This window comes from Monodelphis domestica, chromosome 1, assembly GCF_027887165.1.
Source record: "Monodelphis domestica isolate mMonDom1 chromosome 1, mMonDom1.pri, whole genome shotgun sequence".
NCBI classification, from domain to species: domain Eukaryota; kingdom Metazoa; phylum Chordata; class Mammalia; order Didelphimorphia; family Didelphidae; genus Monodelphis; species Monodelphis domestica.
In genome coordinates, this window is record NC_077227.1 from 595,959,553 (window position 1) to 595,980,129 (window position 20,577).

The window sequence follows — 20,577 nt, forward strand, 5'->3', positions numbered from 1 at the left end:
TAAGATGTCCAGTTGGGGTGTCAAGTAAGTGGCTAATGATAAACATAGGAAATAATATTTTAGAGATCCATATTTGGTTCCTTGGCTTCTTGGAAATCTCCCTTCCTTATCATGACCAGATACTTTCTTCTCTATCTTCTGGAGTTAAAAAAGGATTGAGTTCCCGACTTCCAATTTCTCTTTCAAACCAGGAAAGCTTGCTGTTCAGCCCTGGTAACTGCCTAGCTAGCTCCCAAGCTTCCTAATCAAAATCATTTCCCTCTGACCACCCTCAATCCCACTAAGCAAGTTAGTCAGAAGAAGCCAATTGTATATTCTTCCTAATCCAACCCAGAGGCAGAGATACAGGAATTGTCTGCTAAAGATCTCCAGCAGGGATTTCACAGACTTCCCAATTGCTGAGTAATGGGTCTTAGAGCCCAATTCTGGGTAATTTTGTGTCACCTGCTGAATATTTATTATGACACCTCATTTTCCTGGGAAACTCTTGAATCTTCCTTTTATTTTATTTTAATTTTTAGAATTACTTTAATGAGAAAAGGAAATAAAATCCTTAACCTCGACAGGTTTTTTTTTTTTCATTTTAAAGGATACAACAGTATTTAGGCAATTTATTTGGTTATATGTTATATGATAAGTACTGCAGCTTCAAACTCCTTACTGATATATAATCAGACCATTAGATTATTTATTAGCCTAGCACTGAAGACCTTTTTTTTTTTAGCCTTCCCAAAAAGCATCTTAAAAATCTTCCATATGTAGGTCCTTAGGGCCTATCTTGTACCTACTAGGACAAGCCATAGGGAGAACACTGGCTATATTTCTATTCCCTTAGTGACTCACAGAATTTTATGTGCTTACTTAAAAGATAGAAGGAAAAGATTTATACTGGGGGCAGGGAGGAGGAGATAATCATCCTAATAAAGTTTAAGGTTGGAATTGCATTCCAGGGTGTTGTATTCCCTTCCATTTCCTAGCAAGGTATATATAGACAGTACTCTAGCCCAACCTTACAAGTACTCCAAAGAAATGGTTGTATCCCTTTGGTCCATAATATGTATATATTTCCCAGCCCCAAGCAGTGACCTTGACCATAAAATCATTTAGACATGTGCTATGCACTGCAACCACAGACTCCCTGTCACATTTCTATATCTTACTATTATCAATAATACTTTAAATATAACAAGCACGTGTTATACTCTTTGGACTTAAAAAAGTTAATTATCACTAATTCTCTTTTCTTAGGCTCTTGAGCTTCATACATCCTTCTCACCCCTGTTTGGTTTTAAGTTGATGCACAAACAAATTTTGTTATTGGCTTATTTTGGGCTTAGATTCTCATTGAAAATAATTTCTATAAGCTTTCTTAATAACCCTACCATCAGATAAACATTTTTTAGAATTGTGTTTCTGGATGTCATTTTTCTTCCAATATTAGTAGCACCAGTTGGTATAACTTAACCTGTTTCCCAATTGTATAACCATTGCAATTTCAGTCTGGTCCTTCCCCAGAAAAGAAGACTAAAGCTATGTCTTTATAGTTCCAGTCTCAGAGGTGTTTGCAAATAAACAAGTAAACCAATAATGTATGAAAGCATGCACCAAGGAATTAATTTCACTATCTACATTTTATTTCCAGTATATAATTGATATTTATGTAGAGCTTTAATTTTTAAGAGATTTTATTATACATAATTTCATTTTATTTTTATTTTAAATTTTAAAATTTTATTTTGCTTTCAATTACATGCAAAATTTTTAACATCTGTTTTAAAATTTTTTGAGTTCCAAATTTTTTCTTCCCTCTCTCCCTACTCTCCCATCTCCTTGAGAAGACAAGCAATTTGATATAGATTATACATAAACATAATTTAATTTGAACTTCACAACAACTTGAAGTGGATCTTTCAGCCTGGGCCTTTCTGACTGTAAGTAAGAAACCTCTATCTATTACTCTAAGCTGTCATTCAAACCTAAGAAGTTTGGACATTGATTCTTTCCAGGAAAAATCTTACTGACTATTAGGAGTCTTTTTTTTTAATTCAGCCAAGAAATTTTCCATGATAATCAGTTGGTGGAATGAGTGTGTACATATGTTAATCATTTGTAGCAATGAATAAGGGATTGGTGAGAAGTAAGATGTCAGAAGACTGGAAAATTAGGAGGGGGATATATAATGAAAAGTTTTGAAAATTGTTTTAGTAGCTGAATAGAAAATGGATTAGAATGCAGAGAGACTTGAGACAGGCAGACCCACCAGTTGGTTCATTGGTTGTTGTCCTTCATTCTCAAAGAAGACCAAAATGACAGTTGAAGACCTGTAGGTTACCCCTGTAATAATGAAAGTAAAATATTAAATGTAATATTACTTTTTAAACATTGTTGTGTTCGCCATCTATAAAATTAACTCTCAAGTCAAGAGTCTGTTAGGAGTTCTTAACAATTAAGTTTTAATAAAAAATGGGGATAAAGTAAAAAGAGGGAAATGGAGGAAGAAGATAGAAAATATCACCTAACTAAAGTACACTAGGCAGAATCAGGAAGTGGAAATCAGCAGCCCACCAAGCCACTTAAGTCTACAAAAGCCCTCCAGCTCACCACAGGCACCAAAGCTCCCACTCAAGCCCCTGTTCCACCCTGAGCCCATGGAAGAGAGAGAGAGCTCTGCTTCACACACCACACCTTTTTCTTTTTGTCCCCCTCCATCTCTCAAAGTAGGCATGCAAAAATGGGACGTGGAGTAGGACAAACTTAGGGAGTGGTTACTGTCTACACAATCCTAACCTTGTTTAGCCTGGCTGCCTAGAGAGTTGGCCAAAGAGTGGCTACTGTGTATTTTATAGCTTCTTGGAGCCATAGGGGAGAGCCAGATGACAGGATGCCAAAGGAGGAAGGCAGACCTGAAGAAAAGCTCAGCAACCCATCACACCAAAGGTGCTAGTCTTCCCCCAAACACCCCATAGACCTACTACGGAAGTAATTGAAGTACAAGGGGATGGGAACCTACACTAGAATGATGGCAGTGGCAGTGAAGAGGAGGCTAATCTGAGAGATGTTGGGAAGATGAAATCAACAAGCAATAGATGTGGGGATATAATTGGCTAGGGGGAGTGAGAGATAGTGAGGAATCCAGGACAACTCCTAGGTTGTGAGCCTGAGCAACTAGGAGAATGTGTTACTCTCTACAGCAGGGGTCCCCAAACTTTTTACATAGGGGGCCAGTTCACTGTCCCTCAGACTGTTGGAGGACCAGACTATAAAAAAACAACAAACAAACAAACAAACAAAAAACTATGAATAAATCTGTATATCGCTGTCTGGGATAGCGGAGGCTGCAGTGCTGGCTGTGAAGGGCCTGTCACACCTTGCACAGCTACATCACCGCCACCACTATACGGGGCAGCAATATACACAGTGCGGAATCCCCCCCAAATCGCTGCTCACCACGCTGACAACTTCCATTGTGCAGCCACATAATCCTTTGCGCCACACCTTGTTCTCCTTCAGTTACTCTCAGAACAAGGTGCCACACAAAGGATGATGTCACCGGAAGTAGTACTGTATGTGAGCAACGCCACGCTTTGAGGTGCCACCACATACAGAGCTCCTCTACTGACCACCCATGAAAGAGGTGCCCCTTCAGGAAGTGCGGTGGGGGCCAGATAAATGTCCTAAGGGTGCCACATGTGTCCTGCAGGCCATGGGGACCCCTGCTCTACAGTAATCAGGAGCTTAGGAGGACAGTAGGATTTAAAGGGAAAGATAGTAAGATAGTAAATTCTGTGTTGAGCACATGGAGTTTAAGAATGTCTACTGGACATCAAGTTTGAAATGTCCTAAGGGCAGTAGGAAATGTGAGGTTGGAGATCAGCAAAGAGATCATTTCATGTAGAAGGTGGTAATTGAGCTGAAACCTGAAGGCAATAAGGTAGTCTAAAGAAGCAAAAGTAAGGAGAAACTGCATGCCAGATTCAGAGACTGGAGATGAAATATGATGTGTGAAGAACAGCATAGAGAACAGTTTGACTGAACTGGTAGAGTACAGGAAGGGGAGTTGGCAAAGTATATCAGGGCTATGCTGTGAAGGGCTTCCAAAACTAACAGATGAATTTTTTTTCATCTCAGAAGCAATAGGGAAGGAGTTTCCCGAGGAGGGAAGTGATATGGTCAGAGCTGCACATAAGGAAATCACTTTGAAAGCTGTGTATGAAGGACATATCAGAGTAGGAAGAGATTTAAGACAAGGAGACCAATTAAGAAGTCATTGCCTCCATCCTGGTGAGAGGTGTTGAGGGCTTGAATTAGGATGTGTGAGTAATGAGAAGGGGACATGTAGGAGAGATATTATAGAGACAGAAAAGCCAAAATTTAAGAAAATGCCTTAAGATTTGGTGATTAAGATATCACTGGTACCTTTGGGGAAAGTAAATGGAAAAGTGCATCATTGCTTTCATAACGCCCATGGAAATGATGTCTCAATAAAAAGTCACCAACTTCTCTAGTTTTACATAAGACTAAGATGAAAGAAATAGATATTCCAGTAGATAGCACTCTGTTAGCTTGGCAAATTTCTAAGCACTGAAAACATCAAGGAGATATATCTGTTAAGCAGATCTGCATTTTAGTGCTATAAGTCAAGAAAGCTAAAGAGGTAATTAAGGTGAGTTCTTTTAGATTGGTCCAAAGGTAGTAACTCTTAAGGGGCCTTTGGAATGCAGAAGCAGTTGTCTTCATTTGTCTTTAGCAGAATAACACTTTAAAAGTAGTATAGTGTAGGGGCAGCTAGGAAGAATAGTGGATAGTGCGCCAGACCTGGATTAGGGAGGATTTGAGTTCAAATATGACCTCAGACACTTCCTAGCTGTACGATCCTCGGCAAGTCACTTAACCCCCATTGCCTAGTCCTTAATACTCTTCTGCCTTATAATCAATATTTAGTTTAAAATAAAATAAAAATCATGGTTTATTGGAAAGTCCCTGGTCTCTGGATAATGCCAGATTTGTCCCTAACATCCCTCCCCAACAACAAGTTCTGTGGTTGTCAGCCAGTCAACCACCATTTGATAATAAATACCTCCCACGTGCAAGGCAATGTGCTAGGTAGGCATCCTAGCTTCCCTTGACCTAGAGCAGACTGTGTCTTTAACAAAGCAATATTTTTAAAGGTTCTCTTTGTACATTTTAAATCAGATCCAATACATGCTGATTCATAAACCCTGTGACATAACTTGGCATATGCATACACACAAAAGTACCTTTGGTACTAGGCAAAGAAGGATGAAAACAGCCTACATGGCTCTTATCCTTGATGACAAATATCCCCAGAGATTGGGCACTATCCAGTGGGCTTCCTATAAACTTAGAGAGAATGGAATGGAAAGGAAAGGAAAGGGTTGAAAAAAAGAAGGAGAAATCACTGAGCCAAGGATCACCAATCAGCTCTGGGCAAATTAATTCCCTTAGCTTCCTCACCTAGAAAATGAAGGGTTTAGATGAACAGATCTCTAAGGACTTTTCCTGCTCTAGCAGTCTCGAGTTCTTTAGTGACATCTGGTGGATAAATGCAGCTAAGAATTCAAAATTTGGCCTCAACTGGATGCACAAAACTGGAGAAGTCACCTTGTTTCTTCTTAGCTTGCCAGACTCTCATTAATCAAAAAAATAAAGTTATATTCTTTGACATTTCTATTTCTGATGTGTTTTCTAGCTTGGCAAGTTGTGAAGATTAGAATGAGATAACAATTTTAAAATGTATTTGAAAACTTTAAAGCATTATCTAAATTTTCAGTTATTAATATTATTGTGAATTGATACCTTACAACATTTCTAAGGTGTCATATACATCTGTGACCTGTTTTACAAATGGCAAAATATGATAGGGCACTGTCAGGCCAAGTATTATTTCTTTGTCAAAGGGAAAACAGAATTGGATTTGGCCTTCTCTGCTTAAATTTAGCCCTGTAGCTATACAGATAACCATGACTTAATTGAATCCATGAAGTTTGATTTTAAACCCTTTTCATCTAACATTATCATCATCAGTTTTATTGGTGTCATTTCCATCTCATCATCATCAAAAAAGTATTTACAGTAAATTCTTACTTATCCATATCAATATGGCGAAACTATGGCATGTATAATTCAAAAGAACAAGTAATAACAATAAAAATGTATGTGTAGTTTCGCAATATATATTATTTACATTTGACTGTGGATGAATCTAATGTTGTATCTCTTCAGATGAAAAAATGATTTAACCAGAAATAGTCATCAATCAATAGCTAAGCATCTATTAATCCCCTATTATGTGCCAGGCTTTGTGCTAAGCACAGGGATAAGGAAAGAGGCAAAAAAACAGTCTGTGCCCCAAAGGAATTCACCATCTAAGGAGAGAGAGAACAAAAAACAGATAGAAGCAAGTTGAATATGGAAAAAATAGAAAATAATTGAGAAAAGGCACTAGAATTAAGAAGGGTTGGAAAAGGCTTCCTATAAAAGATGAAATTTTAGCTGGTACTTGCAGGAAAGAGGCTAGGGAAGCTAAGCAGAGATGCTGAGGGACAGCCAGAGAAAATTCCCACAGCTAAGAGATAGCATGTCTTATTGGAGGAATAACAAGCCAGTATCATTGAATTGAAGAGTATGTGTCTGGGATGAAGGTAAAAAAGGTAGTTATCAAGAGCTTTGAATGCCAAGTAGAGATTTTGTCGTTTATAAACAAACATTTACCAAGCCCTTATAATGTGCCAGATACTACGCTAATGTCTGTTGTATGCAGACCAGCCTAGCTAAGTTCAGAGAAGCTAATCAATCAACAAGTGTGCATTCAGCATCTGCTTGTATTCCATCAAGGAAGACACCATGTGTATATGGAACAGTTGGGCTTTTTCTGGGGTCCATGAATCCATGGAGTTTTTTTTTTAACATTTGATAACTCTTTCAATATATTTTACTTTGTAATCCTTTGTATTTTATTTTACATGTTTAAAATCATTATTTTAAGAAGGGGTCCATAGGCTTCGCCAGATCAACTGCCAAATGGATCTATGATCGCTCAAACAGAAGTGGCTAAAAGGCAGTTTTGAGGGAGTAATTAACCAGCAGCTGGTGGGGGGGCAGGGGGGGGGCTGAGTAAGAAAAGTCACAAGTAGAAGATGGTGCTTGAGATGGAAAGTAGAAAGAAATGGGATTCTCCTCACTAGGTTAGCTGCATTGCTCAATCACTGCAACACTAGATCTTGGAACAGTCCAGTCACAATCTGGGTCAGGGGAGGAAGTTCTCCCACATTCGGCACCAGATGACTGGTGACTCTTGCTTGGAAGAAGGGTGGTGAAACACAAGATTATCGCCAGGTCCCCATTAATGAGAATAATGACTCTCATGAAGTGAGAATTCACACTGCATATGTCTATCGGTCCAGAACAAATGACTGTATCAAACATAATTAACATTTCAAAGAGTGCCCCTTCAAACATGCATGATCATGTTAGAGGAGGAAGGAAGGAAACAAGCATTTACGATGCATCGGCCATGTGCCGGGCACTGTGCTAAGTGCTTTACAATGATCATCTCATTTGGTCCTCATGACAACCCTGGGAGGGAGGTGCTATTATTCTCTCCATTTTGCAGTCGAGAAACCTGAGGCAGACAGAGATTATGTGACTTACCCAGCATCACACAGTAAGTTTTGGAGCTTTGAACTCGGATCTTAGGCCCAGCACTCAATCCACTTCACCACAACTGTTGGAACAAATTGGGGCGGAGCTGTAGGTATTGAGAATGTGTATCACATGATCGCTAATCACTAATCACATACATCATGAGCCATAGCCTTCTGTGTACACAGGTACTATGTGACCTTGTGTTTCATTAGGGGCAAAGAGACATGCTTTCCCATGGTTCACTTGACTCAGTTGCAGATCTCTTGTAGGGAGAGTGAAATGCCAAGCAGAAATGATCTGAGGTTGGAGAGCTGAGTTTCTTCTGCATAATAACTGACCTAAAGGAGTAAATGACTTCTCTTTAGAGATGAATCTAGAGAGGGAAAAGCCGAGGCTTCAGAAAGAACCTTTAGGGTCTAAAGGAAATGTCTAAAGGCTGCTGGAGGGAGAGGCAAGCCAGACCCATTGCCGGCACCTGTGTAGAAGAGGAATGATGTTCTATCTTTATCTAATTAAATAGAACTCATTATATTATATAAAATATATGAATAGTACTCTTATTAGTTATTATTAATATATATTTGTATATGAATATATTAATTATTAATATTAACATTGCTTGTAATAGTAATAGTACTTGTTCTATAGAAGGCTGTTTTATAGAGTGCCTCAAAGGCCAGGGTCTGAGAAAATACTAGAGTAGTATGGACCTGGGCACCAAATATATATCTATTTTGCAAGAACCAACCTAGCCAACCCTATGGTGAAATTTTCTGCTACAACCGCACGTAGTAACCAACTGCTAAGTCATAGTTGTGATCTATTCTGGAAGGACGATCCACTAACAAAATCGCAGAGATTAGGTAAGACTAGCCAGGAGACAAAATGTCCAGTGGAAGTTCCTTAGAGCCCTCGGTAAGGATACAGTTAGTGTGATCCATAGACAGCACTTCAGGAAGCAGTTTTTGATGATAAATTGGATCTACCCCATTGACCTGTCCTGACCCACAGTGGCTAAAAATGACAATGCTAGCTCTGGCTTCATTCTGACAGGGCAAAATGAGTGCTCCGCAGGGTGGTCACAGGAAAGAGGATTGGCCAATGTTACTTATTGTCTGCCACAGATAGGCAGTGATGGCCTTTCCTAGCCTTGAGAGTTGAAGTTCACCTACTAGTGATGGCAAGGACAAGGCCAATGACCATGGAACATAAGTCATGAGCCAGGGCCTTCTGTGTAATGATCTTGCATTTAATTAGGACCAAAGAGAACAAATATCATTCTTTTTCTACCGAGATGCCAGCTATGGCCCTAACTTGCCTCTACCTACAGCAGCCACTTGTCTCCTGTTCTGAATTCTCAATTTTTCCTCCTCTAAACCCATCTCTAAAGTGAAGACATTTGCTATCTCTGTGATTCTTGCTGCTGCTTTTACTTATTTTTTTAGAGGCAAATTACCCTAATCTCTGGTAACAGACTGACTATTCAATACTTCAGATGTCAACTAAGAGACTTTCATCATATATATTAAATAATATAAAATAGCAACCAGAAATATTTATCCACTTAGGACAAAAACAGGGATAAGCTCATTGTTTGATTCTTGATATTTTTACTTCTTTTCTCTCTCTTTTTGGCGATCCTCAGACGGCTGCGCAGATGTGGTTCCTTGGTCAGTGGCCATGGTTTGACTATGTGGGTTTGTGTCTCTTTTTCTGGCAGGTGTCTCCTCTGTGACCTCCCTGATGTCCCTGGCTTGGGTGCTAGCCTCCTATCACAAGCTTCTCCGGGACTCCAGGGATGACAAGAAGAGCATGAGCTACCGAGGGGCCCTTATCCATCTCTTCTGGCGGCTCTTCACCATCTCATCCAGAGTTATCTCCTTTGCCCTCTTTGCTTCCATCTTCCAGCTCTACTTTGGGATCTTTGTCGTGGTTCACTGGTGTGCCATGGCCTTCTGGATCATCCATGGTGGGACAGACTTCTGCATGTCCAAGTGGGAGGAGATCCTCTTCAACATGGTGGTAGGGATTGTGTACATTTTCTGCTGGTTTAACGTCAAGGAAGGGCGGACTCGATATCGAATGTTTGCATATTACACGGTAGTCTTGACAGAGAATGCTGCCTTGACGTTCCTTTGGTATTTTTACAGAAACCCTGAGACCACTGACTCCTATGCCGTGCCAGCACTGTGTTGTGTCTTTCTTAGCTTTGTGGCTGGGATAGCTCTGATGCTCTTATATTATGGTGTATTGCATCCCATGGGGCCACGAGCTAAGATCTTTGCCAGCTCCTGTTGCGCCGAGCTGCTCTGGGGCATCCCTTTGCCCCCCGACGTTGAGCCCATGGCGCCTCAGACCCCTGGGTACCGGGGGACCCAGGTCACGCCCACCAGAGCCGTCACGGAACAACAGGAGGATCTCACGGCTGACACTTGCTTGCCCGTTTTTCAAGTGAGACCCATGGGACCCTCCACCCCGTCGGGGCGTCCTTACCATCCAGAAGGGCCCCTCATTAAGATTGACATGCCCAGAAAGAGATACCCTGCATGGGATGCCCATTTTGTAGACAGGAGATTGAGGAGGACTATCAACATTCTGCAGTATGTCACTCCCACAGCTGTAGGCATTCGGTATCGAGATGGACCGCTCCTCTATGAGTTGTTACAGTATGAGTCTTCACTTTAAAAGCTCTGTAAACCAAGTTGAGAAGGGAACCTTTAAGTTTTGTTTACGGCCAACACCGCTCACAAGAAAAACACCACCACCATCACCACCACCACCACCACCACCACCACCACCACCACCACCACCACCACCACCACCACCACCACCATTACCACCACCACAAAAAAAAACAAAACAAACAAAAAAAAACCCTTCAGATAAGCTTTCTTTCCAGTTGCTGTATGTATACAAAGATATTCTCTATGTTTTGTAAGTAAAAACAAAAAGAAAAACCTTTCTTTTGATTTTTACACACAAGAAACAGTATTGAAACATCCACACTATGTATGATCCATAGGTGGAAAAGGAGGAGTTGTCTCCACTCCAAAAGAAAAAAAAATGTTTTATACCTTATGCCAAGTGTAGATCATTTGCGGGATTGGTGCTGATTGAAAGAACAACAAATAACAACAACAACAAAAAAAACCTTCAACTGCCTTATGCCCTTAGGTGCTGAGTTTCATTAAGTACTGTCATGTTTTCTCATGCAAAACTCTCCGGTGATTTTTATACCAGGGGAGGGAAAAAGCAAACCACAAAGTGAGGCAAACCAAGAATTTAAAACAAAAATAAAACAAAAATCCACTGTTCAGATCATGTGATTTATAGAAAAAAAAATCATCCAAGGCAAGAAAATGAAAGCAGAGCAATCCCTCCCCACCCTCATTTTTTCTCACCTGCCCTGCCCTCCCATCTCCCTCATTCCCCCCTCACCCATTGCCCTCACCCCAAATTGAACCTTTAAGGAGCTTAACAGCTGCTGAATTTCAAATGGATGAGTGATGCCATGTGCAGACCAGCTTTGTGCCAATTTGCACTGGATTCACCCAGAAAGAATCACATTTAATTGGGGATTTGGGGGGGGGGTGGACGGGAGGGAAGAGATGTAAACAAACACAAAACTGAAACCCACCACTTAAATTCAGCATGGTTGTTCAATTCTATACCAAATAGGAGGGGATTTTCATATAGATAATTTTTAAAATCAGTAATAATAAAACTCAGCATAGTAGCAAAAAGAAAGAAGTCCATTTAAAGGCACAATACTTGATCAGTGACTGGCAAAAATGACATCTGATCCATCATCTTAAGGCTATGAAAGGTATTCATTTATCATGTGTGATATTGTGTAAGGCCTCTTCTGTCTCTATTTGGTTTGGTGTGAAGCCTTAAACTGATTTGGCAAGAATTCCTCATTTTAAAAAATTGTGGTTTTGTTTTTTTTTTTAATGAAGACAAAGAAGAAAATTGGAATACAAAAAAAAAATCAGCAAATTGTAATAACTGACCTATTTCAAAAGATGGTTTGGTGCTTTTGTCTTTCACCGTTATGGTTGCTGAGTATTGTTCAGCTCACTTGGTGCATCCTGGGTTGAGTGAAAAATGTTTTAGTTGTGTGTATGTGTGTGTATGTGTATATATATGTATGTGTGTATGTGCCCACCACACATGATGTATGTATGTGTGTGTGACTCTGTGTTGCAAGAGCTTGCCAGAAATATGGACAACACAAGAGAATGGCGATTATGGCATGGTTGAATATTGTTGTGTCCAGCTCTGTCCATGGCAAGGCTCAGAAAAGCAGCACTCTTTGGGTCCTAGAGGCCATTCAATCTGTGTCAGAATTCCATCCACTTATTTAATTTTCCTATTGTACCAAGTTGAATTCCTGGAGGTGTCAAGAATATAGTATTCCATTTATTTTCTGTTTTTAAAAGTATTGCTCCTTTAAATAATGTTCTTGTTCCAGGGCATCTTTTCAATCCTATCATATCTCTACTTGGGCACGAAAAAAAAAAACACCACAAAAAATGAAAAAAAAAACTCCACAAAAATATATATACAATATTTTTAAGTAAATACTGTTAGTCTTTTCGTGTGTAATTGCAGTTTTTAAAATTCCAGATATAACTGTCTAGGGTGCAAAACCTCATACTGAACTGTCCTTGAGAGAAGTTCAACTTGAGGAGAGCTTTTGTTGTTTGTTTTAATTGATCTTATGTCTGTGGGGTTTTTTGGGTTTTTTTGTTTTTGTTTGTATTCAAAGATTCCTTTCCCCATAATTATTTATCTCTGTCTTTAAAAAAAAACAATATATATATATATCTATATATAGGAGAAATTTTGCATAAATAACTGAACGTGTCTTTGCCCAAATGCACCTGAATGAATATCCCTTTCTAGATTACGGGCATGCTACAGTGCCCTGATTGAAAATCTTCCCACTCCCATCCCTTCTATGGTTTCTTCCAGTTTTTCTCCTGGGTGGAAGGGAGTATTAGGAGAACTTATTTATTATTGATGAAACAAATAGAAAAAAAAAATTAAAGCTCGATTGTAATATTACTGTAAAACCCACTGAGGTAAGTAGGGCTTTGTCCAATACACCTAGGCCCTGAATAAAACCTGCCAGTTGGCCAAATTGACCTCTGTCCCCCATGGAGAGGGGAAAGCATTGTCTGAGAGCCCCTAATTAACAACTTGGGGGCGGCTTTCATACAGTCCAAGGTGGTTTTTTTTTTCCTTCCATCACTTCCATTCCATTCTGTTTACCTTCATAGTGTGTACTCTGCAGATAGTGTCTGTGGAAGTGAGGAAGTGAATGAACCAGTCCTCTCTGTCATACCTCCTGTCTGCCTCAAGTCTTGTGCTATGGTCCAGCAAAATGGCTAGCTCCATGCTGACCTCATTCAACCAATCCTCACAGTTCCCTTGATGCTTCCTTTCCCTTGCAACCTTTTCTCTTAGGATTTAATTGCTTAGTTTTTCATTTCAAAAATACTTTTTAATTATTATGATTTGTTTTCTGCTTCTCCTTACTTCTCCTTGTTATATTGAAAGCCTATGTGAATGTGTATGTGCACACATGTATGAGGATGGATCATGAAAAATTCTGAAACTGATCAGTAGCACCAAAAGTTGAGGATGAAGCCCTCTAGATACTCATACAGTGGGAATAAAATGTAAGTTAGTAAGAGCCCAGAAATGTGTATTTGCCATCAGAACCTCTAGGGCTCCAACCCCCCCCCAAAGAAAAAAGGCCAGGAAGAATTCTTGCTAAGGGAAGAAAACATGTTTGTTAGCAGTGAACCAGTGATCATATCTTTCACAATCTATATGTGTATGGAGAGAAAGAAAAAGAGAAGAAAAAAAGAAAGAGGGAGAGAGGGAAGAAGAAAAAGTGAAAGAAAGAAAAAGAAAGGCAGAAGAAAAGGAGAAAAGGAAGGAAGGAAGGAAGGAAGGAAGGAAGGAAGGAAGGAAGGAAGGAAGGAAGGAAGGAAGGAAGGAAGGAAGGAAGGAAGGAAGGAAGAGAAATACGATTATCTAGAACTTTTACTATATCTTTTCAATATCATCTTCCATTAGCTTTTTAAAGTTTAACCAGAGAACCACCAATAATTCCAGCAGCCTTCTTTTATTTGTGCTATTCCTCACCTTAACAAAGGATACTCATCTAGTACTCCTTTCTTCAAAAGGATTAAGTCCAAAGAAAATAAATAGCTTAGCTTGAGATAATCCAAGTCATGTAATCTCTGACTGTTAACTATTGATTACTGGTGATAGCACTGTATATATCCCCTACAAGTATATATTATGTCTTAATTATTAGATTATTTTCCTTAAAAAAAATCAAATACTAATAGTTGCTTTCCTGATAGCTCATCTTTATTTTGATACATCCACAAAATCTTGCTGATGTGGACTTTTAGTTTTTGCTTACCCTAGAAAGATGTAGTGATATCCCACATCTGGAATCTGTTCTTGATTTGCTGATCCACTGAAAAAGACCCATTTTCTCATAGGTTTATAAGATACCATCCTATCATTCTACAAGCTATTTCCCTTATGTGCTTGCTCACAACCACTTGAGCTGCTAAAGGGAGCCTAATTCTTATCTTGACTTGGGGAGGACCTCTTGGAGATCAGATAATTTTACTGTAAGTCAGTATGAGGTTCTATAGAATTCAATGAGAAGCTGTCTTCTCTCAGTATATCCCCCTGTATTCCAACTACTATAACCACAATATTCTCAGTGTGACCTCCTTCCCATTCCCATTTGTGTCTCATCTAGACAGGAAGGGGCTTCTCATTCTACTTAAAACAGCATCCAGTGAGCTTTCTTCCCCAGAAGTCAATCCCAAGATTCCAAGACAGGCAAAAATCTTCATGAGCCCAAACTGGAGTTGCTTTTCTTTAAAGATGAAAGGAAAAGAAGCTCTAAGGGCTTTCTATCCATCTTGCCAATCTCAACCTGCCAGTCTCAAGCATGCCTCATCCCTCCAACACAATCTTCAAGTCTGACTCTGGGAAGAGTCTAATGCTACAATACAGTGAGCTGATTTGTTCCATGCTGGCCTCATCCTACCAATCCAGTTTCCTAGAGACTAAAATGTGCAGCTGTTCATACTTCTAAACAAGACACACTGATGTAAATGAGGAAGCATAAGAGTGATGGAACCCAGTGGGTACCAAGATGAGGTGCGCTGTGGGCCATTACTCCTACCTACTAATAGCATTTCTGGTGCCTGAGTCAAGGTAAGGGCCTCAGCATCTTTGAGTTCTTTCTTTGCACAGTTGGCCCAGCTGTGAGTATACACACACATACACTCACACACACACATACACGCATCATACATGGTCTTTTCCCACCCATAAAAAGGTCTTACCTATTGATAATTTCTAATTCTTCCCTGATAGAACCGGAGCAGGTTAGATAGAAACAGATAATGCTGGAAACATTCTTTTCTTCCTGTGATGTTCCCAGGACCAGGGTGGGGGCAATTACGGCTATTGGATTACTTCTTGAAAGTGGGCCTGCATATAAGCCTCCAGGGCCTCTTAAGGCTCACAAATAGATAGGCCAAGGATTCTTTTGAGATTCCTAAAATCATTCATTTGACCATTTGGCCCTTTTGCCTTAATCGTTTAACTCAGTTTTTCCTTGGTAAGGATGAAAAACATGTACTAAAAACGGTTTTGATTGGGGATGAAGACAGAGGATTAGGAAAGAGGATATATTATAATTTACTTCTCTCAATAATAAAATTCCCAACATAGACCTGGAAATATTTAAAGAGCTCAGGGGTATGGAACTCAAGTAAGAACATTCCCCCTGGGATCAGGAATCCATGATGTATGATATGAGATGTTATTTAGCAGCTTGTCTGGCTCCATAGAACAGTAGGAGTGGAGGCATTTACTCTGCAGGAAGTGAGATAAAACTAATTTTCTACACCAATGCTAGTGTTGTTTCTTCTTACCATGAACCTAGTATTGGGTGAAACAACAACAACAACAAAAAAAACTAGAGGGAGGAGAAATTTAGCAGGTTAAAATCTATCTCTTTTTATCTTAGTGTCCTAACAGCTGTCTATATTTCCAGATTTTCCAATAAATTAATATAGATCAGCAACAACTCTCAAGCATATACACTTCCTCTTTCAGTTCTAAAATGTAGGCTTGTAGAATCTGAGGCCTGATTTTTCAGAGGTTTAAAGTTCATCCCTGAAGGCAGTGCTGGATAGTGGGTATCTAACTCATTTCTGAAACTCCCAAGAAAAATCCATTATTGAAAAAGATAAGTTATAAACTCTGGGAACCCTGCTCCTGTCAGAAGAAGCTGTTAATACTTGACTTAAATGTCTCCAGTTGCAAGTTAGACCTCTTTTTCATCCATCCATTCATTTTTAAGATTGCATTTCTGACTTAAATCCATGTAGCTTGTACAATATGTAAAACTCAAATGGGGAAAGAAATGCAATGCCTTGTTTTATGTATTCCTATATATACCATTCTTTTCTTCTCTGCAATGCCATCGCCTCCATGTTTTGCTTCTCTTTCCTGGGCATCATCAGTTCCTTCCTCTGGTTAGTTTAGTGGAGATGTGTCTTCCTTTCCCTGTGCCTTTCCTAAACTGTTCGCTGAAAGATATGGTTTGTTTTAGAGCCAAAGCTCGTGAGTTCTAATAATGACACCTTCTGAAGGCAGCAGACTGAGGACCACAGGAGTCCACAGTGCTCACAACCAACAGCTTGGGTGAAGGACTAAGAATAGAGCAACTTGGAAATGAACAGGCAAGGTCCGAGAATTATCTATCCTCTCCTGCTCCATCGTATACTGAACAATAGAGGAACACCCCCGCCCCCACTAGGAAACATCTAGCCATTGCCAATTCTAAACAGTGAATCAGACTCTTACATCCAAAGGAACCTTCAGAGATCATGATCCTCCTGCTTAAGTCAAACTGGAAAGGTCAGTGTGTTTCCATTCTAAATGATTTCCAGGGAGGAATTATCCTCCCTCTTGCACTTTTATAATTTGTTATCAAGAAGACATCCCTCTTGTAAGCAATCTTTATCTCTTTTAGAAACTGCAGATCCATAGGTAAATAGGTTAGTTCCCCCAGTGTGTTCCCTTGATCCTAGGAGAACTCTTAAGTCCTCTAGGCTGTGGGCTCAAGCTGAGTTGAATCTGAGGTAGTGGTTACAATTTGGAATTACTACAGAAGGTACTCTCTAGGCCCAAGCCAGTCACAAATCAGCCTGATCATTCCTAGGCAGACAGCTCATTTCATAATATTACTGGACCACAGGCAAATAATTGGTTCTCTGTGACTCTATTTTCTCATCTGTAAAATGAACTTATTATAGTTATCTCTGTACCTTCCCTATAGCCTAGGGATGATGTAAGGATTGGTTGAATGCTGTCTATAAAATTGTTGATGCTCCTTAGGGGGGGAAAAGGCTGTAAAAAATAAAAGATTCAACTTGATTATCTGAAGGATTCTTGAAGAAAATAAGCTGATTTTCAAAATGGAGCTTATAGCTAGAGGCCTGAAAGATTGATGGCATTTGGCTTGCCAGCCAGGGACTTTCAAAAGTTGGAGATCTTTGGAATTTAGCACATCTGCAGAACTGGGCTTCTGTTGAATTTAGATACAAAATTAAAGTGACCAATTTATAAATTTCAAAGCATACTAAAAAAAAAACAACAAAGAAAATAAAAGCAAATCTTTTTTAAAACATTGGAGAAATCATGGGAGAATGAATGGAAATCCCATAAAATTTATTAAACTTCAGGCAGACAGGAGATACTCTGTATTCATCCAACCCAGAACTGTGGAAAATACCTATTGACAAGTTTCTTACATGGCAGAAAGCAATTTGGGGCCATTCCTTCCTTATATTTTCCCTTTCACTATGGGCTTTACCTCACAAATGACTTACCTTCTCTTTGCCTCTGTTCAAATGTGCCAGAAACTACATTTTTTGTTTTCCAGTAATCTTGGCAGCTAAAAATCCAGGTCATGTTGGTGGGTTTTAATCACTGTCCTGTGTGTATACAAAGGTAATCTTTCCTTTGACCCTACATACCCCATGGGAACCTGTTACACAGGAAACCTTCCCAAAAAAGGCTTCGAGGCCAATTGAAAATCACAGAGATGGAATTTCCTCTAAGTCGTGTTTGTTTAAATTTAATATTTAGATCATCATTAGTAGTTTAGGGTTTGATTTTATAGTCTTTGAATTCAAGCACCATTGACTAAGGGCATGAATCTATCCTAGGAATCATTATAATATTTCCTGATATCTAAAAATCAAGTGAAGAAGGATGGGAGCAGTGGAGAATGAAACTTATTCCACTGCAGCTCTGATTTTTCATTGGCCCTGAAGTCCTCTGTAGGGAGAAAAATTCTGAGTTTCAGCTGTTCAGGGTTTCTCAAACCCCGGCCCCTTTTCCTTGGAGTTCAGGTGTACTTTGGTGCAGAGATTCTCATCTACAGAATAAATGATGAAATTCTAAGGCTATCCCAAAGCAATATGGGCAAATACTGCAATGTATGCAAGTTTTAGTCATTTGCTGTAAATTCTCATCATAGTTTGGCTGTGGGCCACTGAAATGAACTCCTTTCCCATCTATGTTGAATTAGCCATCCTAGCCTCACATTAGGGTCCCCATGATGTCTCAGGAGTTAGTACTACTTTCTCCTTGAGTTTTACATCTGATGGCTATATACATTGGCCAAACTCTGGTAACATTCACTCATTCCTATGAGGCATTAGCTGATTACATCTTAAAGAAAGGAGATAAATGAGACCAGGGACCTGCATCTCTGCTCTTATCGCCTCCTTTTTGGGGTTGGGATGGAGAGTGAATGCGCTATATAAGACAACTACAAACAAGCCACCAAAATATGAATATAACAATAAGAACAATGAGAAATAAAATTGATCTATAAGTAGGTGGGTGGGGAGGGAGAGTAAAGGAAAACAGTAGGGGAGGGCTTTCTGTTTACACAAAAAGAAAATATCAGAGACCATCTGAATATTGCTTCCTATTCAACTCTCTTTTAGACAGAAAGGGCAAAGTCATATTCTCTTCAAACAGAGAAATTTGATTTTGCCCCTTGACCTCTTCCACCATAGATATCTATATTATAGGGTCAAAAAAAAAACCTACTAAAGAGGAGAGAGAAGCATATTCCCTTGAAAAGATCCAGGAACTGGGAGTCAAAATTCCAAAACTCTACTCCTAGCCCTACTCCTGACCTATGTCAACTCATTTTTGGTGCCAGTTTCCCCATCTGTAAAATGGGGGAAATCTTTCTTACCTACCTCACAGGGGTGTTGTGAGGATAATGTAATTCATGTTTGGTAAAGCACTTTGCAGATAAAAAGTATTATAGTTACCAAATGGGTTCCTTAATGATTTAGGAGTATTCTGAAATATACTAGAAATCACAATTATAGAGGAATCTGCATATGGGTCGAGAAAGCTGTTCTCTGTCTTTTCTCTCTATAAATATTTCACTTCTTTCTTTCCCAAGAAGTTGAGCAAGAAAGAAGGATTCCAGATAAGCTTGTTGTCTGTCATCAGCTAGGAGCCAGTCAGAGAAGCAAAGAAAATGCTGGTTCTTCTTTTCCCTTTCAGTCAAAAAGAAAAGGTCAGTGACAGCTTTCTGTGGTGAGCAGATATTTCTCATTATAGTTTTGTCATTTCAAATATACTTCATGGACTCAATTTCAGTTTTAATTGGTCACTCAGTCCTCAGCTTTTTGGACCTAGGGAAATATCTGTTCATGTTATTTTGGAATAGCTGTATGATTTCAGTGTTTAGTTTTGGGGAGGCTGGCACACTGTTGTTTGCTGGGAAATCTTGGCTTCCAAAAACAAGAGTCTTTACTGAAGAAATATATTGAGTATTCATTTTGGGAGGCAGGGAGGACCTTCTTGTTTTATAGCTGCCTAACACAAAACAAAGCCTCCCTCTTCTCCCAGTTTCTTACATGCTTCTCCCCACCCCCTATATTCCAAACACTTGACAAGAACCAATTTTGGATTCTAAAACGTGGCATAAATTAATAAATTGAAAGTGGTCTGCTGTTCTTGTGGTACTCTAGTACTGAATAGAGCCACAAATAGAGCTGGGCAGGCTGGCATTTCATTCACATTGACTTTCTCTCTCTCTCTCTCTCTCTCTCTCTCTCTCTCTCTCTCTCTCTCTCTCTCAATTCATTGAAATTTCTCACACAAGTAAGATTTCTCAGAACTCAGTAGGAGCTCCCTTGTTATCTATAAGGTGATGAAATTCCTTTCTAATGTGTTTTAGAACCCCAAACAGAACCCAGCTTGTTATCTTGAAAATCATTATATAATGCCAGCAGGTCTAGATTAGAAACGAGAAAAATTTGGGGGGGGGGAAGGGTGATAGGATTTGGGGGTGGGAGGGGTGAGGGAAAGATAGGATATGATTTAATTTGACAATTGCTATTTTGTTACTAACTAAAATAGTGAGATGTGACACTGTTCCCTAGCGGTCTACGGTTATCACATCTCTGTTGATTCTAGGACTTGAGTAGGGGTCCAAGGTTGAATATGTCATGGGTTTCTTTTGGAATCCATGGGATTATTGAGGTTACCTCTTCACTCCTCTCCCCTCTTAGCAGCAGGACCTAAGGAAGGTAACAGTTCCAGCCTCGTGGCCAGGGTGGGCTTCTAGATCACTCACTCTGGGCTTGTCAGCTTCCTGTCTTATTTCCAGGGCAGTGAGCCTCTCCAAACATCCTGGCATTTTTTCAGAAAGGCCCATCCAGTCCTTACATGTCTATTGCTTCAGGTCTGGGCAGTTCGTCCAAACTTCATCTCCCTCTGCCTTTTCACCAGCCTTGAAAGTACGATTGCTGCATG

The 20,577-nt window shown here is 39.6% G+C and overlaps 1 protein-coding gene across 1 annotated transcript in view; it reads left to right on the plus strand.

Annotated features, from left to right (window-relative positions):
* The window catches only part of XKR6 (XK related 6), a 391,398-nt gene extending 371,332 nt beyond the window's left edge, over positions 1-20,066 (plus strand). Inside the window, exon 3 of the mRNA XM_001373538.4 lies at positions 9,386-20,066. Within this exon, the coding sequence (XP_001373575.1) occupies positions 9,386-10,350 (965 nt within the window). The 3' untranslated portion in view covers positions 10,351-20,066. The remainder of the gene's footprint in view (positions 1-9,385) is intronic.
* Positions 20,067-20,577: the final 511 nt, after the last annotated feature.